This window comes from Polistes dominula, unplaced genomic scaffold (assembly GCF_049000335.1).
Source record: "Polistes dominula isolate Pdom_NZ unplaced genomic scaffold, Pdom_raw_medaka contig_373, whole genome shotgun sequence".
NCBI lineage: Eukaryota > Metazoa > Arthropoda > Insecta > Hymenoptera > Vespidae > Polistes > Polistes dominula.
In genome coordinates this window covers 1,571,814-1,591,691 of record NW_028300899.1, presented here as the reverse complement: position 1 = coordinate 1,591,691, position 19,878 = coordinate 1,571,814, and the positions used below count along the sequence as shown (strand labels likewise).

Sequence of the window (19,878 nt, the reverse complement as noted above, 5' to 3'; positions counted from 1 at the left end):
GCTTTAGGTATTTGAAGATGGCTTAGATCCAGACTCATTATTTGATAGATTGAAGGAAGACACATTATCTCCGGATAAGAAAATGGTTTCAAAGATACCGAAACCACGCAAGGTGAATTATTGTATTCCAATTTTTATTCTTTATTTGTTACGCATAACAGTTATTTCTTTTCAATCTTAATATTTATTTTTTTTGTTTTTTGTCATAGTTTGGAATAATAAAGAAATTTTTGTATTTGTTGTTAAATAAAGGTATTTTATTAAATGAAAATTTCAATGACAATATTAAAATATAGGAGACACCGAAAGCTAAGCGATTAGATAGTGGTGGTAGTGACACTCGTCGTCCAGCAAAGAAACAACGCAGAGAGTCCAGTACAAGCAATAGTAACCGAGTCGGTAGCATTAGTCCTGCATTGAATCATTCTACTCCTACAAGGAAGTCAGGTTCAACTCTTCTGAACAGACCAGCCATCATCACCAGACCTGTAAGTTATTCACTTATTTCTCATTGAAAGAAACTTTCGGTTTTTTTCAATCAGTCACATATACTATCTATTATTTCGCATAGTTTATATTTAATAGATATTATCAAACTCTCATCATGTAAATTGTTTAATACTTGTATACTTTCTGAAGAAATTCATGAGAAACTTCAAATTCTATATCACTCTATTTTTTTTTTCTTTTTTATATATATGTATATATAAAAGTTTAATATAATGAATAAATAAATATTCACAGTTCTCTCTCTCTCTCTCTCTCTTTCTCTCTCTCAGTCTTTCTCTCTACATTTGCAAAAAATAATTAGTTAATAATTAATATACGATTATTCATTAATATTTTTATTTAATTACAATTTTTTTTTACAAATTTTATTAGTGTGTTGTTTTTGATATTTTGGTTATTACTATAATTGATGATGATTTTTGTCATTTTAATGATTTCTAGCTTTGGCTTTGTATATAATACATAATTCATTTTTTATATTTTTTTTTTGGGGTTTTTTTTTTTTTCTATAGTTGCAGCATAAACTAAATTTATTTTTTGCAATTTTTAAGCAAAATTTTTAAATAATTTTTTCATTCAAAATAAATGATATATTTAATTTATTAAATAAGTAATTTTTTTTAATTTAAATTAAACTTTTAATTAATATTTATATATGTATATATATATATATATATTTTTATGCTTTTATAGTAATTGTATGAATATCGTTTAAGAATTTGAAGAAGTTAGATTGTTTTTCTTTTTTTAAGTTTTTATGGGGTACCATGATGTGTGAGTTGTCCAACTTATCAAATACAGTTAAGTACTCAGTTTTGCCAAAAATTTATCAAAAATTTCTCTTTTCCAAAAAAAAAAAAAAAAAGAAATAAGAAAAAACGAAGTACACTGTATTAATTTAATCATAGATATTTCAATAATTTTTTATTCATTATCAAAAGTATTTATTATTATTATTAGTATACTAAATTAATACAAATGAAAAAAAAAAACAAAAGTATCATTTTCATAGATACATATGTAACATATATATACATAAATGCTATTATAATAATTGCATCAATAGTAAATACTATAAATAATAATAATAATAATAATAATAAAGTAATGAAACATTTTATTTCTTCATAATGTATAAACATACATATACGTATAAAATTTCATAAATATCTATTAAATGCATTTTTATTTACATTAATTTGATATATTTTTTTTTATTTATGTATAATCATTTATACTCGTCGTTTTATTTCATAATAGACTCATAGTAAAGATAGTCATAGAAAAGAACAAAAAAATATAAAAAATATAAAAAAAAATTAAAATCAATTTGTTTTCTTTCTTTATATAATTTTGATTACTGTTACTTTTATTGATAAAGGTTTTTAATGAATGATGTTGTTATATTTTTTTTGTTTTGTTGTTTGTTTTGTTTTTTTTGGATATTTGAATTTTAATCGTGTGTTCAAATTCGTGCAACAGGTAACACCACCCCTGGACGTCGAAACCCTATCTCAAACACTCAAAGAGAAGAATATTCTACCGTCAAATTTGAAATTTGGTTTCCTCGGTTTGGGAATAATGGGCAGCGGCATCGTTAAAAATTTGATCAACAGTGGGCATAGCGTGATTGTGTGGAATCGAACACAAGAAAAGGTATGTACCATGTGCGTCCACATTTTTTTTTCCTTTTTTTTTTTTTTTTCTTTTTTCTTCTTCTTCTTCTTCTCTAAAACTAATATATGATAACACAGGTAAAGATATAGAATTAAACAAAAAAAAACAAACAAATATGTTTAATCGTTCAATAGTATAATTTTATGCATATGGCTAACCCATACATCGTTAAACTTATGATAATGATAACGTTTAATATTTAATCATAATTCAACATATATATAATAACATAATTATTCGTTCGAATTTTACAAACAAAATTCCAATTCTTCTTCTAACTCTTTAGAGATTTTTCAATCAATTTAATCTACTCGTCATCTTTTTGTTTCATTTTAATCGTTTAGGCGGATATTAATCGCGAGTTGTTGTTTAACGTTTTATACGTTCCGAATATGTTCGATAAGAAGCCATGCAAAGCAAAAATTTATCTGTCAACTTTTTAGAATCATTTTATTTCGAAAATTTGGTCCTACTGTATTAAGAAGTACATCGAACTTCATGCGATTATGTAAATATTATATTTTTAGAAACGAGACTGAATTAGCGTGCACATTTTCTAAGTGCAGTACTTGTACTTGTCTTTACATTATCTTAATCGTGCAAACATCATTCTCTGTACTACTACCGTGTGTGTCGAGCTTTGATAATATTTTTTTTTTTTTTTTTTTTTTTTTTTGGTTTTTCTTTTCCCTTTATTTTTCTTCTTTTATGATAGAAAATGGAATTTTTTTTTCTTCGGGAGGGAGGGGGGAGGAGGGGGCAGGGAGGGATAAAATGAAAAGCAGAGGAGGAAGAGTTTCAAAAGAAAAATAAAAAGATACGTTTCATGCGTACAAAGTAATTTTATTTTTTTTTTTATTAATAATATCATTATTTATTTATTTATTTATTTATTTATTTATTTATTTATTTATTATTTAAATCGTGTTAAATATTTTACAAAAAAAAACAGCAACAAAAAGAATTATCTTTAGAAAAGGAATTATTTATTAATCGCATAAAAGAAAAAAAAACTTAGTTAAATATTAGAGAAGATTTTGATTTATTTTTATATCAATAAAATATATATATATAAATATATATATTTTTAAAACACATATATGTAATTTTAACAGGTATCATCTATCTCTCTCTCTCTCTCTCTCTCTCTTTCTCTCTCTTTCGTTAAAAGAACAAGAAATGTTTATTAACACCATCATCTTATTATTCTATTAATTTACTCTCTCGTATTGTTCGAAATAATAGAATAAATAGAATCTTAAGAATTTTCGTTTAGCAATGTCTCAATTTGTTTTGCATCATTTCTCGTGGAAAATCTTAAACGATGTTTACGTGATAAAATGGGGGGGGGGGATACTGTTTTAGAGAAAAAAAAAAACAAATGTCAGAAAGTAGTTTTTTTTTTTTTTTTTTTTATATATATTTTCCTATTTTTTTCTTTTTCTTTTTTGAAGGGCGGGGGGAAAAGGTGAAGAAAATTTAGAAATGACATATTTTTAAAATGAGCCAAATTTTCGCTAAAAACTTTTTTTTTATATATATATATATATATATTTTACACAAACAAAAATACACGTTTTATTTCGTTTTTTTTTTCTTTTTTTTTCTTTTCTTTTTTAGTAATATTTCTAAGAGTTCACGATTACGATGAACTTTATTATTACTTATACATATATTTTTTTGTAATGCATGTATATATATATATATATATATATATATATATATATATAATATACTTGAAAAGAAGAAGAGAAGTTAATTACATAATTAACTCACAAGTATATTTGAACCTAAACGAGTGTCACAAGAGTAATTATTCTATATTTAATAAAAATAAGAAAAAAAAAAAGAAACGTCGTTAGTTAGGAACTCAATCAATTTATATAGTGTGCTCTAAGGGGTTCATTTACTTACGACTTAAAAAAGATCACAGTATTAGGAAATTATTCGCCATATTTTAAATACATTTTGTTATATTACATTTAGTATTCCTCACAAAATTTTCTTTTTGATTGCAAAGCAATAAACAAAAAAAAACAAAAAACCAAGAACTAAGAAAAACATTTCCAAACGTATGCACATAATTAGTACATTTAGCTCTTTTCAAATAGTAATAATAATCTCGTGTGTGTGTGTGTGTATGTATGTGTGTGCATGTGTATAAGTATGAATGTGTGTTATAAATCATGAATCGTATATATAGATATACATGTATATATATATTACATATATATTAACATTATATATATATATATTAGGAGATAAATCGCGTACAATTATTATTTGAAATATTCCGCACTATCATCGTGTACGCAATCTGTGACAAACGATTAATTTTCAATTTATACTATCAATAATAATTATTAGCATGTTTATAGTAATCTGGTGCTGCACGTGCGTCTTTTTTCTCTCTCTCTCTCTCTCTCTCTCTCTCTCTCTCTCTATCTCTCTCTCTCTCTATTTCTCTTTCTCTTATATTTTTTTTCTATTTCTTTTTAAGGCTCTGTGAATAAAATGGTATCATATAAAAAATATACACATGTTAGGAAGCATAAGTACAAGTAGTAGTAGTAGTAGTAGTAGTGGCCTTGATAGATAAGGGCGATCTCTCTTTTGTGTGTGTAAGATTTAATATCTATTATCTGACTATGTATTTCGAATTGCATCTTCGTTTTTTAATTTTTAATCTTGTTTTTTCCTATTCTGATTTACCCCCCTCCCCCTTGTTTTTCTGTTCTTTTTATTTTTTAATGTTTATTTATTTATTTCTTTATTTTTATATATATATATATATATATTGGGGTGGGTCAAAAAAATCAATTATCTTCTGTATATATATATATATATATATATATATATATTTCTATTAACAGTTAGAGTATATATATATATATATCTATTAACATAATTACGAGGATAGAAGAATGCACTTCATCGGTCATTATTTTGATTTCTTCCTTCCTCTTCACTGTTTTGTCGTTTTCATGTGAATAATTGAATATAAACGGCCCCCTCGACTTTCGCACATTTTAACAAATTCAACTGTTTAATCCTTTGCGATCAGATGTCCTCTCTCTCTCTCTCTTTCTCAGGGGACATCAGATTATAGCCATCAGATGACAATATTGTTCGGATAAACAGAACAAAATAGTTTCAGTCTTACATTAGAGGGCATGAGTCTACAACGTGGTGGTGTTTGTGTGGTGGTTTTGCTAATTTAGATAAATCATTTGAAACACAGTTCTTGGTGCATATTTTGTTTGTTCTTTACAGCCCTTTACTTAGTAACATTCAACATTCGCACACACACACACACATTATTATATCAGGAACTAATTATGTGCGAAAGTTGAGACGTCATACTGTAATATATATATATATATATATATATAGTGTCTCGTTTTGATTCGAATCGCTCTCATGAAGTTTTCTTTTTTTTTTTTTTTTTTCCTAAAATTGAATTGCTCAAAAGCAAGGATACCAAAAAAAAAAAAAAGAATGAAATTTTTCTCTAAAAATGTATTTTTGTTAACACATTTTTTTGTTTTTTTTCCCTTTCTTTTAATCATCATTTCTCTCATTGTTTTCTTTTTTTACTTGTTATTATTGTTATTCAAATATACTTATCAAAATGTGTGTACCTTCCTTCAGGTTGTTATAAATTCCAAATGAAAATTGTGAATACGATAATAGGTAGGGGGTGTTCCATTTTATTTGAGAAAAAAAAAACAACAGAATTGTATTCATCGTATGTGTACATTAAACACACACACAAACACACCTGTGCATCTTGTTCTCTCTCTCTCTTTTTCTTTTTTTTTTTTTTAATAATATCGAACGATCGAATCAATGAAGATGGACTCTCTATTTTGTAATATTAGGACTATATTTATTTATACTTTTGTAATAATCTAAAGAACGTGAATCATTGAACGAATTTTTTTGTATATGTATATGTGTGTACGTGTTCATACTCAAAGTGTAAGGCTTTTCCTAGGCTTACGCTTTCCCCCTCTCTCTCTCTCTCTCTTTTTCTCTTTCTCTTTTGTAATCTCATTGTCGTAATTATCGAGTTATTTTATCAACGTTTAATCTTTCTGTATTTAGTTTTCTACGCCATTTCATTGTTTATATATCTCACTCTTCAGACTTTCTCCTCCTGTTGATACTCTTCTCTTCTCTTCTCTTTCTGTATCTATCTCAAAGACGATAAAAGCTTTATCTATCTCTTCTTCTTCTTCTTATTCTTATTCTTGCCAACTTGACGAGGTAATCTAAAAATAATACGCGGCTAGGATCGCTCATCGTCGTTGTCATCATCGTTGTTGTCATCGTCGTCGTCGTCGTCGTCGTCGTCGTCGTGATGTGTCCGTAACGTCGTCTATTTGCATAATCATAGTAAATAGGGTTCCTTTACTTTCACAAGAAAATTCTATTTTCCAAAGATCCAAAAATCTTTGACACATTTAACACGTTTAGCGCCACGTCAGTCATTAGTGACTGACAATAGAATTTAAGTTTGGGCCACGTCAGTCATTAGTGACTGACACGTTCAATTATTTTAATACAAAGTAAACCCCTGTGGCCTGACGGGGAAGTTTTACTAAGAATTCGTGTGGCACTGAACGTGTTAAAGAAAAAAAAAAAGAAAAAAGAAAGCAAGAGAGAAAGAACAATTTATTCTAACGCGTAAACAAACTTCTTTTAAAATTGTTTTCGTTACTTTATCTTTCAGAAATTTTTCTGGTTTTTTTTTTTTTAATTTTTTTTGTTTAAATCAAGGATTAGTAAGGATTATGAAGAATGTATTTTTGTTTTTGGGTTTTTTCTTTTTTCTCTTTTTTTCCCGTTTACAAATCATACTTTATTAGATTGGTGGTTAAGTTCTCGAGAAAAATCATCCTTCGTTATAATTTCTAATAGTTTCACATAAACAGATGATAATAATAATAATAACGATGATAGAAACTCGTAAAAAAAAAGAACATAAACCAACAAAAACAGAGAAACCACAGGGTAATTGAAAAGCGGATTAAAACAAGAAACAAATATTACATACTATATGCATATGTAATTGTAACAAATTGACGCCATAGTTTTAATGATCGCAAAATGGAATAAATAGTCCATAAAACCTTCCGAAAAAACGATTCGATCCTGAAGAAGTTTAAATTATTGCATTATTTTTGTCTAGGTTATTGAAATGAAGGGAGTGATAGTGATAGAGAAAGAGAGAGAGAGTAAGAAAGAAGAAAAAAAAACTAATGTAGATACAGAGATAAAGATAAAGATAAAGATAGAGTTAGATAAGCATGAGATAGCACTCTCTATATATTCTTGTGTGCTTGTGTTCTCGTGTATTAGAAAAATTAGTATCTCTCTCTCTCTCTCTTTCTCTCTTTCTCTCTCTTTCTTCAAAAGAAACAGGCGTAACTTTACTAAATGAGTCATCGTGAAAATTCTTGGTTGTCCTCGTTGTATTTTATTATCCATACCGTAGCATATATGAATTTATGTATGTACGTATGTATGTATGTGTGTATGTGCATGCATGCAAGCATGTATGAGTGTGTGTGTGTGTATTATTATGCACTTTTGTTAGAGAGAGAGGGAGAGAAATTCTATTAGTAAATGTAAAGTTACTTCAACACAATTTAACACTTTCGTCAAAGTTTCATTTTATTTGATTGATTAAAAAAAAAAAAAATAATGTAACGAAACGGTAATCGTTGCTTTCCTTCTTTATCGTCACACCTCCCATCTCTTCTTCCTCCTCCTCCTCCTCATTCATTCTCCTCCTCCTCATTCATTCTCCTACTTCTTTTCATTTTTCTTCTTCGCTACTACTACTACTACTACTACTATTACCACCTTCTTCAAACTTTAACCAATCTCTTCACAAAAGTCATAGCGAAGAAGAGAGGAAATATTTCATTTTCGATATACACTTTCGTATAAGCGATATCATTCGTTATATTTGTATTTATTCGTGCAAAAGGCACGGCTCCTATATATTGACTAATCACAGCTGCTTAGAATCCGTTCGTTGCTCATAGAACGGTTTTTTTATTTTTACATATATATATGTATGTATGTATGTATGTTTGTTTATTTTTTTTCTTCTTTTTCTTATTCTTCGTTTCTTCATTTATTTGCTTTTCTTTAAAATCACAGAAGTCTTTTAATATATATCTATATATATTTCATTTGTTTTGTTATTATTTTAATATTTGATATTTATCATTATTTTATTATTATGATTACTATTATTATTATTATTATTATTATTTTATTAATTATTCAATTAATTAATATAATTCAATTCGTTATTTATTTATTTATTTATTTATTTATTTATTTAATATATATATATAATTTTTGTTCTTCTTCCATTCCCCTTTTTTTTATTTTTACTTAATTTTATTATCGCTATTAAAATTTCGATCACCCACGAATTAATTCCTCTCACCGCTCTCTCTCTTTCTCTCTCTCTATCTCTTTCAAATAAACTCTCGTTTAAATAAAATACAGGAAGACTAGAGAAGCTAAAGTTAAATCGTATCTCTTCTATCCTATCATTTTTAATATGCGCGCGCGCATGCGCGCACGCGAACGTTTATAGGAAACAAGATTAGAAGAAGAACAAGATGATGAAGAAGATGAAGAAGATGAAGAAGAAGAAGCAAGCGGTGATCATCGACGAACGAGAATTATTTTAGGATAGTAGTACAAAAAGGAAGAACAAAAGTTTTATGTTTCGTTGGAACTTACTTTTTTTTTTTTTTTTTTTCATTCATTCATTCATTTTAACGACGAGATTTTAGTTAAAAATTAACTCCCCGCCCTCCTCCCTCTTCCTCCAAAAAAAGAATTTAAAAAAAGAAAAGAAAATGAACTATTACATTTGACTTTTAATGCGTTTACACAAAATTTCTATGATTTAAGGCCGAATATTTTATTTTTATTGATTTTTTTTTTTTTTCTTTAATTATTTATCCATTCAAATCTATCGAATGACAAACACGATGATTACTTTCTGACTGCACTAATCAAATTTCAATGATAAGACGGACAATGAATTTAAGTACATGCGTAAATGGTGGTTACACTTTTTTTTAATGATTTTTCTTTCCTTTGGATAAACTTTTTTTTTTTTTAATAACTTTTATATATATATTTGTGTATGTATATATATATATATATTTCTTTTTTCTGTAAATATTTGTTCTTTTCTTTCATTTCTTAAAGAGACAATTGGTAATATTGTTTTAAAAGTAGTTTAATAAAAATAATCAAAAAGTACAAATAGCAAACAGGCGTCCAGAGTTTTGAAAATGGAAAAGATAAAGAGAGAGAGAGAGTGAGAGAGAGAAAGTGAATGAGTGAGAGAGTTAGAGAGAAAGAGAAAGTGTTTGTGTTATTTTATGTATATACATATATATACACAACATGTGTGTATGTGTATTTCTGTTGTGTTAAAAAAGAAATAGAAAAGAAGACAGATAAATGAATTAAAAAGAGAAGAAGAATAATAATAAGAAGAAGAGGAAGAAGAAAGATTTCTGAACGCTTGTTTTTCTTTTTCGATTTAGATTTAAAAAAAAATATTGTCGATTTTTTAGGGGGAGAAAAAAAAGTAATTATAGCGGAACTATCAAACGGCGAAATTGTATTCGCCAATCGACGACTATGGTCACACTGTATATGTCTCCTCTCTGTTTATGTGAATATGTGTGTTATATATGTATGATGTGTATGTGTGTATGTGTGTTGACCTGTAGCGCGACTTCAGTCTTTCGCAAAAGCGCGTTGTCTCTTCGCATACGCACAAACTCGAGATAAAATGGCGCGCGTTTTTGTTTTTTTTTTTTTTTATTATTTTTTTTTCAAACTTACGTATTATTATTATTATACTTGTTGTGGGGAGGATAAGATCTTTCACATTTCTTTTCGTGACATATATTTTTTGTTTGTTTATGATTAATTCAAACGATTCTTTTCCTATTTCTCTGTAATAACCTCACTTTTGCGCACTTCTATTCAAAAATCACATTCATTTGATCATTTTTTTTTTTTTCATTGTCTTTCTTTTTCAAAACGAGGATTTTCCTTCTAACAAAACAATCATTCGTCTCTTCTAACAATTTTCTTACTTTTTCATTCATTCACTCACTCTCTCATTCATTCACTCTCTTTCCTTCTTTCTTTTCCTTTCGAATGCTATTTTTATCTATTTCATTTTTTTTTTTTTTTTTTTTTAAACAATATGTATATATATATACATATATATAACAATCAAAAAAAGAAGAAGCACATATCCTAAATGATCGCGGACAGTTTCTAAGAGGACACGAGAATTTTATTTCCATTTCTTGGAATCTGTCCGCAATTTTTTTTTCTTTTCTTTTCTCTCTCTCTCTCTCTTTTGTTATAATTCATTTAAAAGTCCTCCATAATGTTTTTACGCGCACACATTACACGAATTTGCGGACGTTAAATCGTCTAACGCACGGAAGAAAGATAAAAATAAAAAATTAAAAAAAACAAAACAAAAAAATGAAAATTAAAAGAAGACAAAAATAATTAATATAAAGAACAGGAAACGTGGTGTGTGTTCCGGGTTCCTTGGCACTGAAGTTCGTTCACCTCGAATTTGTAGTTGGATGTTATCATATCAGTTTTATTTTTTTTCTTCTTCTTCTTTTCTCTTTATTTTTTTTTTGTTTTGTTTTGTTGAAATTCGTAGGAGCCAACGTTCCACAGTATGAATTCTTGACGAGGATAAACGCGATTAAGCGCCACGGGAACAACTTTGAACAATGGCCATTGTGAAAGCACAGCTTCCATTTAATCATTTTTTTTTTTGTTTTTCTCACTATTATTATTTTCCATATATCTAGAAATGTTCACCGAACAAAATACAACAACACCCTCCTTCTTCTCGCGTCAATTCCATCGTCGAATGAAAAATCGTGTATTTCTTCTTGTAGTAATAATAGTAGTACTTGCGGTGGTGATGCTGGTAGTGGTGTTGGTTGTTTATGTTTCCAGCGTTTTTCTTCACTCCTGATAGGCTAAAGTTTTGTTTCACGTGGAAGTTCTGGTAAACTGGTGCACGGTGCTAGCAGTCCGAGAACCTCCGACACGTTTCGTGGTTCTCCTGCAAGTATCTTCTCTGCACTGGAACCTTTATAAACTGGTTTATTCTGATCGAAGACATTGCAAATTGACGTAGAGCTTCCGTACTCTTCTATGGAATGCAATACGATTGGGGAAGGCGGCGGAAGTATGATTTGCAGCGGTGCCCTTGGTCCGTTATTTTCGATATAATTTATATGAATGCCTTCCAAGGTGTCCAGGCCGTGCGGACTGACCGAGGACAATTCCGTAGGTGTATAGTATTCGCTATTCATATCTTCCAAACTGGTACCCGCCGTCATGTCGTTGATTTTTGCTTTGAAGTACGTGTCCGGTCCTGCATAACCATCCTCTTTACTATTGTCAAAAACAACGGAATCGCTTTTTCCGCATGAACCACTTCGACAATTGTCGAAATAAAGGTTTGGCAGATTTTCCAATACTTTGTTTAACGTTTGTTGTTGATACTTGTAGCTCTCCCTTAACCGTAGTACCTGATGAGCACTGAATTTGCGAATCTTATTCCGTTGGAAGACATAATTTTCTCGTACCCAATTAAGCTGACTCGTTGAATAATCTCGTACTCTCTTCACCTGTTATCAAGAAAAAAGAAATTGTTTGAAATACTTATTTCTCCTCTTATCCGTAATCGAATTAAAAAAAAAAAAAAAAAAAGAAATCTAACGCTAGTCATTGCAATATCATTATTTTTTTTTTATTTAAAGATAATGCAAGTAAACACGTTTTATTTATTTTTTTTTTTTCAATTGACATATGGTTATCTAAGATATTAACGAATATTGAAAATTCTCGATGAAATTAATTATTGTATCATTACCTGATCGTAATATTGGTCTCTTAGTGCCGTGAGATGACTGGTGCCATAGTCCCTGATGTCACGTATGTGTCTCATTTGACCCTCGTAACTGTCTCGAATCCATTCGACTTGCTGAACACAATTGTCCTTGATTCTGTGCACTTGTTGAGTATAATTTTCACGCAGCCTCTCAAGTTGTTGACTCTTGTACTGCTCAATGTTATCCAACATCTGATAAATTTGTTTTGCTCTCGGTGTCGCACCCACGCGCCTGCAGCAAAGACACCATTTTACACAACCGCACCTGGAAAATATCGTGGTAAGATTAGGAGAATTTTATCGGGAGAAAAATTAGCCAGAGTAGCGATTCTTTAAGTAAATGTTTATCGATCGCTCGTGACCTTCTAACGAACTACTTTGCAAAAGTGATATCAATCACTTCAAGGAACAGTAATTGAATGTTTTCTTCGATAGGGATAACGACGTAAACGTTAAGTTTTTTCGATCTTACGTAATGATTAGGAAACCAATCGATGACGTAAATAAGAAAAAAATCAACACCAATAGTCACCTGAGGAAAAAGTATCGAATCAACTGCAAAACTAGGGTCAACAGGAGGAAGGCCGTTGCGCTGACTCCACCCACGACTATACTGAAGATTTGAATATTATGAAGTGTTACAGGATCCATTTCCAGCATAATATAGGTCGTTGCATTTGCTATAGGATTAACGGCGAAACATTTGTATAACCCAACGTCTTGCCTGAGTAGTCTGCTAATATACAAAGAGCCGTTCTCCAGAATGCGTATCCTCCCATCGTCATCGACCGGTTCGTCCAGTTTCCATCCGTGTATATGAGGATGTTCTACAAAGGCATCGGGGAATGCCGGATCGGGGGTCCAGTGAAAAACCTTGAGCTTTGGAGTGACCCAAGTCAAGGACGGCGCTGGATTGCCATTAAACTCGCACTCCAATAAGACCGAACTTAGCAGTAGATACTGATCAGTAGAAGATGTTCGTGCCAAAATCGGTGGCGTGCAATTTAAATAACGAAGAGTTTGCAAGGTATCTATGGTACCGCTGACTTCGTGTCCACACCTGAGGCCACTTTTAAAAGCTGCACGTAAGTGAGTTCTGCTTTCTGCCCATTTAACAAACCAAAACATTCGACAATCGCAGGCCCATGGATTCCCTTGAAGCTGCAGTTCTCCAAGATGCTGTAGTTGAGCAACGTTGGCCGGAAGGAAAGCTAAATTGTTGTCCCGCAAATCTATTCTTCGAAGGGACGGCGTATCATCTAGTACGTGTCGCGATATTTCTCGCAACGGACTGTTCGTCAATTCAAGAGTCTCCAATTCCAATAATCCTGCGAAATTTTCATTTCGAAGTATCTCCAAGCGAGTATAAGACAGTAAAAGAGTTCTTAATTTGCTTGTTGGTCGCCAGAGATCTTCGGGTATATTGGAGATTTGTAACCTCTCGAGATTAAGCCATCGTAAACTGGAGAGACCTTGAAATGCTGCATTCGTCAAGCGAAAGATTGGATTGCCGCCTAAATCCAAATATTTCAAAGATGAGAGTTCGGCGAAAAGACCACGTGGCAATACATCTATCTCGTTGTCGGCCAACTCAAGCACTTTTAACAAAGCGAGACCGGAAAATACTCTCGAGGGTAATTTCGTAAGTCTGTTTGTTGACAGTCGAAGTTCTTCCAATTGTTTGTTGGGCCTAAAACTATGATCCGGTAGAGACACCAACAGATTTTGGCTCAAATCCAGACGAAGTAACCCCTTCGCTGGACCGAACGCTTGGAAGGGCAGTACGGACAAATGATTAGACGCTAGACGTATCTCCTGGAGATTATCGAGGCCCTGAAAGAGAACCTGCGGTAGGGTGATCAACCGGTTACCGGTGAGATTCAGGTACTGTAGTCGGCTCAATGGGTGGAAGACGTCCGATGGCAGTTCCTTCAGCCTATTATCACCTAAGTTGAGTCTCTCGAGGAATTCCGTCGCTCGAAATACACCAGGATCTATTCTTTCGATTCCACTGGATGTCCAGATGAGACTTCTCAGCGCAGTTGATGTTTCCAATGCCGCGACTGTAATAGCGGCAGCTCGAACACCCCTCAGAGTAACGGTGTCCGCATCTTGCGGTATTCCAAGACCAAGGAAACTGCGCGACTCGCATAAGAGATGCGTCCCTTCGCTGTACGTACATTCGCAACCCGCGGCACATTCTTGCTCCGTCGTAGATCTCTTTCCCAAGATCGTAGAAGACGATGAAGGAGATTGCGTACCCTCGACGCGCACCACCACGAACAGTAAGATCAACCACCACCGCGAAACCCTTGCCAAAGTTCGCTTCCTCATTCCTAAGACCTGCAACGTGACGATATTCTCGACTACAAGAATCTCCCATGTCCTAAAGGACTTTCTTCTATTTCGTCACAGCCTACGAACTAAATCGAAGACGACGTTCATGGTTTCTAATCTCACGTCACACGCGTATTCTTACAAACACAAACACACACATACTACATACACACTCTTTCTTTCTTTCTTTTTCTTTCTCTCTCTCTCTCTCTCTTTTTCTCTTGAATTGAACAAACACACGTGCTCACGAACCCCTCTATGTAAAAAAGGATTTTACTTGATTTCTCTCTTTCTCTCTCTCTCTCTCACACACACTCTCACTCTATCACACTTTCACACACATTCTTTTGTCTATTATCATCGTCGTCTACCTACCTATTTAAAATGTACGACGTGGCCGCGGAAAAGCGAATTATTTAAAAGTGAGCCGGCAATATTTAGCAGGGTCACCCTGATATCTTAACCGTTTGCAAAAAATCCTACGCGTGATCTTAAAGCGGGCAGCTTGCCGTTCTCATCGGCGTTGTCGTCGTCGTCGTCGTCGTCGTTGTTGTTTGATGCGAGGTTAATGATGGTTATAGTGGTGGTGATGATATTATTGGTCGCAGCGACGGTACTACTATTACTGCTGTGGCCGTGTCGAGCTGGTAACATAATTGTGCGTGCGTGGTCTCTAACAATTCGATTTATTTTCGAGCCTAAAATCGTACACGGGGAAATAATAAATAAACCCGCCACGGCACAACGACCGCACGCACACGAGAAGTCACCTTTTCTATCTTTCTTTCTATTTATCTATCTATCTCTATCTTTATCTTTATCTCTATCTCTCTTTCTCTTTCTTTCTTTCTTTCTTTCTTTCTTTCTCGTTGAGCCCTCTTTTCCCTCTTTTCCCTCTTTCTGTATCTTCGTCAGTCTCTGTCCCGCCGTACAGTTCCGGCGATACACTCTTGTCACGCGTGTGACATGACACGCTCGTGAGTTCCGTCACGAGCAGCGTTGCCCACTATGTACCAGAGGCAAAAACTGACTGTTGGTTCGGTCGAACCGACCGTGCTCCTCCTCGTGGCTACCACCGGTTCTATCTCTTTCTCTTTCTTTCTCTCTTTCCCTTTGCTGCTCTGGCAACGTCGCTCTTTTACTCCATAACCGCGCCGACGCGAACGATCTGGCAACATTACGTCGCGCTCTGTGCTCGTATGGAGGGAGAAGAAGAAAGGCTGAGAAGGAGAGGGATATAGAGTGGGAAAGGGAGAGAGAGAGAGAGAGAGATGGAACGAGCAAGCGTTACTGTCAGCCCCTCGTGAAAGATCTGCTGCCGAACGAAATAGCTTTGGAAAAGGAGAGAGAAGTTTAGGATTTCTCAAAGTCCCTGGGACTAATCGGATGCCTGCACACGTTTCTTACGATCTAATTAGCGGCCCTACATCATCATGGGAAATGTTCTTTTTATATTCTATATTTCTATATATCTCTCTTCCTCTCCTCTCGTTCTCTTTTTCGCGCATTGCTTTTATATAATTTACATAAAAATATTTATTATGTAAATATTCAAGTTAAAAATCAAATTTATATGAATTGAAAATTCAAAATGACATATATTATATTTACACGACGAGCTTTTATTTGTATTGAACCTTAAGAAGTACAAGAACAGAGTGAAAATGTTGTTGAATGCATTGTACTATTATATTCGTTAAAGAAGACGAAATGGAACGCTCGACGTTTAGGATTTCTCAAGAATTCAGGGGTCTTGCATCGGAACGTTCCACTCCCACATGTTCGCCATTTTTAAATTAGGTTCCATCGAACTCGCAAGACCACCGCCATGTTGATACTTTATTTTACCTCTCCCTCTCTCTGTTTCTGTCTCTCTCTCTCTCTCTCTTTCTTTTTGTTCAACGTGTCATTTAATACTTTGGAATTTAACGCGTCAGCAGCAATGCTTTTTCAATCATTTTTATTAACATATTATTCTCTCTTTCTATTTCTCCCCTCTTCCTGTAGTGTAAAAAAAAAAAAAAAAAAACAAAAAAACAAAACATTTATGCAAAAGAATAGTAAATATTTTCAAATCGTTTCCTCGTCGTCACCGACAACAAATGTTCGTCGTAAGTAGGCGTGCCTAATTACACACAACGCTGTTGTGTAATTAACGATCATTTACAAAACGTTTAGTCGCGATAATGGAATTGATTCTTTGAGCAATCAACACAACATGGACGCGAATAAAGTTAGCAGAAAAGTTGCATACCGATCACGATTCATCGAAGCGCGAAAGCCTAACGTTGAAATCCTTTCGACGAACTCTAACTCTCATTAAAGTAGCACAGCAGACAAATTAAATGGGCAGAAACTTTCCAATCCGATATATTCGGGAATTTTCTCATATATATATATATATATTACTCTTTATACGAAAACGTATTTGATTTCACGTTTATTTTATCCTCTGCATTTATTTATTATATTTTATTTTACATTTGTCTTGTTTTTTTCCTTGTCTTGTTTTGTTTTTTTGTTTGATTTCTTTTTTATCACACCAGTACACACAACGCAACTTGTGACGTATATTTTATTGGTTTTTCAACCTCCTCTTCCTCCTCCTCCTACTACTACTACTCCTTTTACGTTAAACATAGCTCGAGTTACAGTTTAATTAATAATTCAACAATATTAATTTTAGCATTCACGCGCATTCACATTTTTAACAAACCACCACCACAACAACAAACATCGAGTCGAATTATAAAATCCAAATAATAATCATTTGATATTTTACGAATTAAAAAATACCTACTAAACATTGGGTCAAACAAAAACCTCAAATATAATAAATTCATTGTTTTTTTTTTTTCATATTTAAATCATTTTCAAAAATAACTAATCTACGAGAGAAGTATCAATTTATTTTCACTTACTTGAACAAACATTTCCGACAAAATATGTGTGCTTAGTCGTTCCGCAGATTATTACTATCAATGTTCAAACTTATTTTCCTATTCTAACAAATAGACTTTATTATATATTGGCAAGTTCGTCATACGATGACGCACACATAGTTATAACGTACAACCTACCAAACGAAGAAGAAATAATACTAGTTGCATCTTCGCAGTTGCATATCATAAGCTCTCTGCACCTGCAAATCACTTGTTTAAACGGTCCACAAGTATGCGAACGTTAGTATCGTTGTCCTTGATACTATATAATAGCATCAGTCGCATAATTTTGACTTTGTCGTTGGCTATTCTCTCTCTCTCTGTCTTTTACAACGAAAGATTAGAGTTAAGAGGATCGAAGTGAGTAGGAAAGGAGGGTAAAAGAGGGGGAGAGAGAGAAGGAAAGAGAGAGAGAGAGAAAGAGACAGACAGAGGGTGATGAAGATAGATAGAACGGGGTTGAGACGAGGACGTTTAGAGTGTCCATTATCAGAATAGATGTCACAAAGAGAGAGAGAGAGAGAGAGAGAGAGACGTGTGTGTGTGTGTGTAGACTCATTTGAGATTTCTGACCGATCATTTTGTTGCCAATGTCGCGCTTATAAGAGTCCCGATGTGTGTCGGTCTTTCTTCTCTTTATTGGCACAGTTTAAAGGCGTTGGCGTTAAACTCAACATCATCGATAGCAGTATGCCCAACGTTCGCCTTTAATAAGAATAAATAGAGGGAAAAAGAGTTAGAGTTAGAAGAAGAAGAAGAAGAAGAAGAAAACAAAAAATAGAGAAACAAATTGGAACGCTCATTATCTAATCTAATTAAGAGGTAGCAAAAAAAAAGAGGCCAATTTGGATAAGAGGTTCTTTTTTTTTTTTTTTTTTTTTGAATAGTCATTATCATCGATGTTGAGATTTTTGAAGATGAAAAGACCAAACCCTTTTGGAATATTGATCGTCCGAATTATTTTTGTCGCTTCTATATATTAAACATTGTTCTTTCTTCTATATATGTATATATATATATATATACACATATGTCTATCTGCATACATATAAAGAATATTTTAAAGAGAGAGAGAGAGAGAGTGAGTATGTACAAAAAAAATGATATTACTACATCGTGAATTTGTATTTGAAAATTAGAATGTGAAAATTTATATGCATATCTCTCCCCTCTCGGTTTTGTTTATTCATTTAGAAGCGTGTATGATTTATGATTCACTCGTTTGATTATTTTCATTGACGTCTACTCCACGGTAGAAGAAATAAGTGAAAGTTTATCAAATTTTAAAATATCCTTCTCCTTCTACCAGTATTTTTTTACGTTACATCACATACGAATTTATTATCGTTTGTTTTTCATAAATGTGTGTATATGTGTGTGTGTTAACTTTTAATCAAGTTCGATGGTTGAAAGAAGGATATGTGTGTGGTGTATTGTTGTTAATGTACGTCTAGTAAAAATATCGACATTTTATTTCTGATTCTTTCTTGTGGTTTTTTTTTCTTTTTTTTTTTTGTTGTTGACTATAGAACGAGTGTCAAAGTCCTCCTTTAGAAAAACTCAACACCGGTATAATAGCGATAACGATAAAAAATTAAAACATTATTAGCTTTTATGTTGATTATCGATATCCGGTTAATAGATACACGTAATGATACTTAAGCCTTTTATTTATTTCTTTTGTATATTCTTGTTCTTTTTCTTTATAATTTCATTTCTATTTTTATTTGATGTCTTCCAAACTCAAGGATTTACAATATGTTTAATCATATTATTCCGATAATATTATATTTTCTTTCTTTTTGTTTTTTTTTTTAAAGGGAAAGAACCAAATGTTGTGCTTGAAATTGCCTATCTGATTTTTCTTATCAGTCGGCGATATAATGGCCGTCTTATTTATGACTCACGGTCCTCTTATCTTAGAAAATTATTTTAAAGTTTATATGTATATGTATGTATAAAACTCTCTATGTATTTCTATATATACATTGTTACTTTTAACGTTTTAACACGTCATAGAATATAATTTTCGCTCCTCAAATTATACAAATTTCAATTTGAAAATTGAAACAAGATCGATCTTGTTTCTTGCCCTTCATTTCGTATTTCAAATCAATTCGTGTTTATCGATCTCAGTACTCCTCCATTTGTTTTTTTTTTCTTAAGATCGATGATATCGTCTTATTCTCAATTTTTAGAAAAATTCTTTGGCTAAGAAAATAAAAGAAAGATATTTGACCTTGTGCTGGTTCATAGGTTAGGAAAAGCTTTCTTTCTCTCCTTCTCCTTCTCCTTTCTCTTCTCTCTCTCTCTGTCTCTCTTTCTCTTTCATCCTAATTCCCCTTACTCGAAGTTTCTTACCTTGACGTCGGTCATGGTCAGAACAAAAGCAGCCGACCTGCTGAGATAAGTGTTAGG

The 19,878-nt window shown here is 32.2% G+C and overlaps 2 protein-coding genes across 5 annotated transcripts in view; one reads left to right on the top strand and one right to left on the bottom strand.

Moving 5' to 3' along the window:
* The window catches only part of Ndf (Nucleosome-destabilizing factor), a 38,710-nt gene that overhangs the window by 1,589 nt on the left and 17,243 nt on the right, over window positions 1-19,878 (top strand). The window contains exons 5-8 of one of the 2 annotated variants that reach the window (XM_015327469.2): window positions 8-112; window positions 297-488; window positions 1,263-1,310; window positions 1,993-2,166. In XM_015327469.2, coding sequence (XP_015182955.1) covers window positions 8-112; window positions 297-488; window positions 1,263-1,310; window positions 1,993-2,166 — 519 coding nt within the window. The remainder of the gene's footprint in view (window positions 1-7; window positions 113-296; window positions 489-1,262; window positions 1,311-1,992; window positions 2,167-19,878) is intronic. The other variant, XM_015327555.2, reaches the window with a different exon arrangement.
* On the bottom strand, window positions 5,187-17,577 carry LOC107069649 (uncharacterized). Of its 3 annotated transcripts, none has more exons than XM_015327349.2 (4): window positions 17,440-17,577; window positions 12,714-14,524; window positions 12,164-12,413; window positions 5,187-11,918 (listed from the first exon to the last, which is right to left on the bottom strand). In XM_015327349.2, the coding sequence occupies exons 1-4, from the start codon at window positions 17,449-17,451 to the stop codon at window positions 11,262-11,264; spliced, it is 2,730 nt and encodes a 909-aa protein (XP_015182835.1). In that variant the 5' UTR covers window positions 17,452-17,577; the 3' UTR covers window positions 5,187-11,261. The 3 variants fall into 3 exon arrangements, with proteins under 3 accessions (XP_015182835.1, XP_015182664.1, XP_015182747.1); XM_015327178.2 differs by having other exon boundaries at window positions 12,164-12,446; window positions 17,440-17,576; XM_015327261.2 differs by lacking the exon at window positions 17,440-17,577 and adding an exon at window positions 14,894-16,019 and having other exon boundaries at window positions 12,164-12,446.

Excerpts from the sequence above, each read along its gene's own strand:
- LOC107069649 (XM_015327178.2), bottom strand. Across the intron at positions 12,447-12,713 it reads ATTCGATACTTTTTCCTCAG|GTGCGGTTGTGTAAAATGGT; the intron begins GTGACTATTGGT and ends GATATTTTCCAG. Across the intron at positions 11,919-12,163 it reads GAGACCAATATTACGATCAG|GTGAAGAGAGTACGAGATTA; the intron begins GTAATGATACAA and ends TCTTGATAACAG.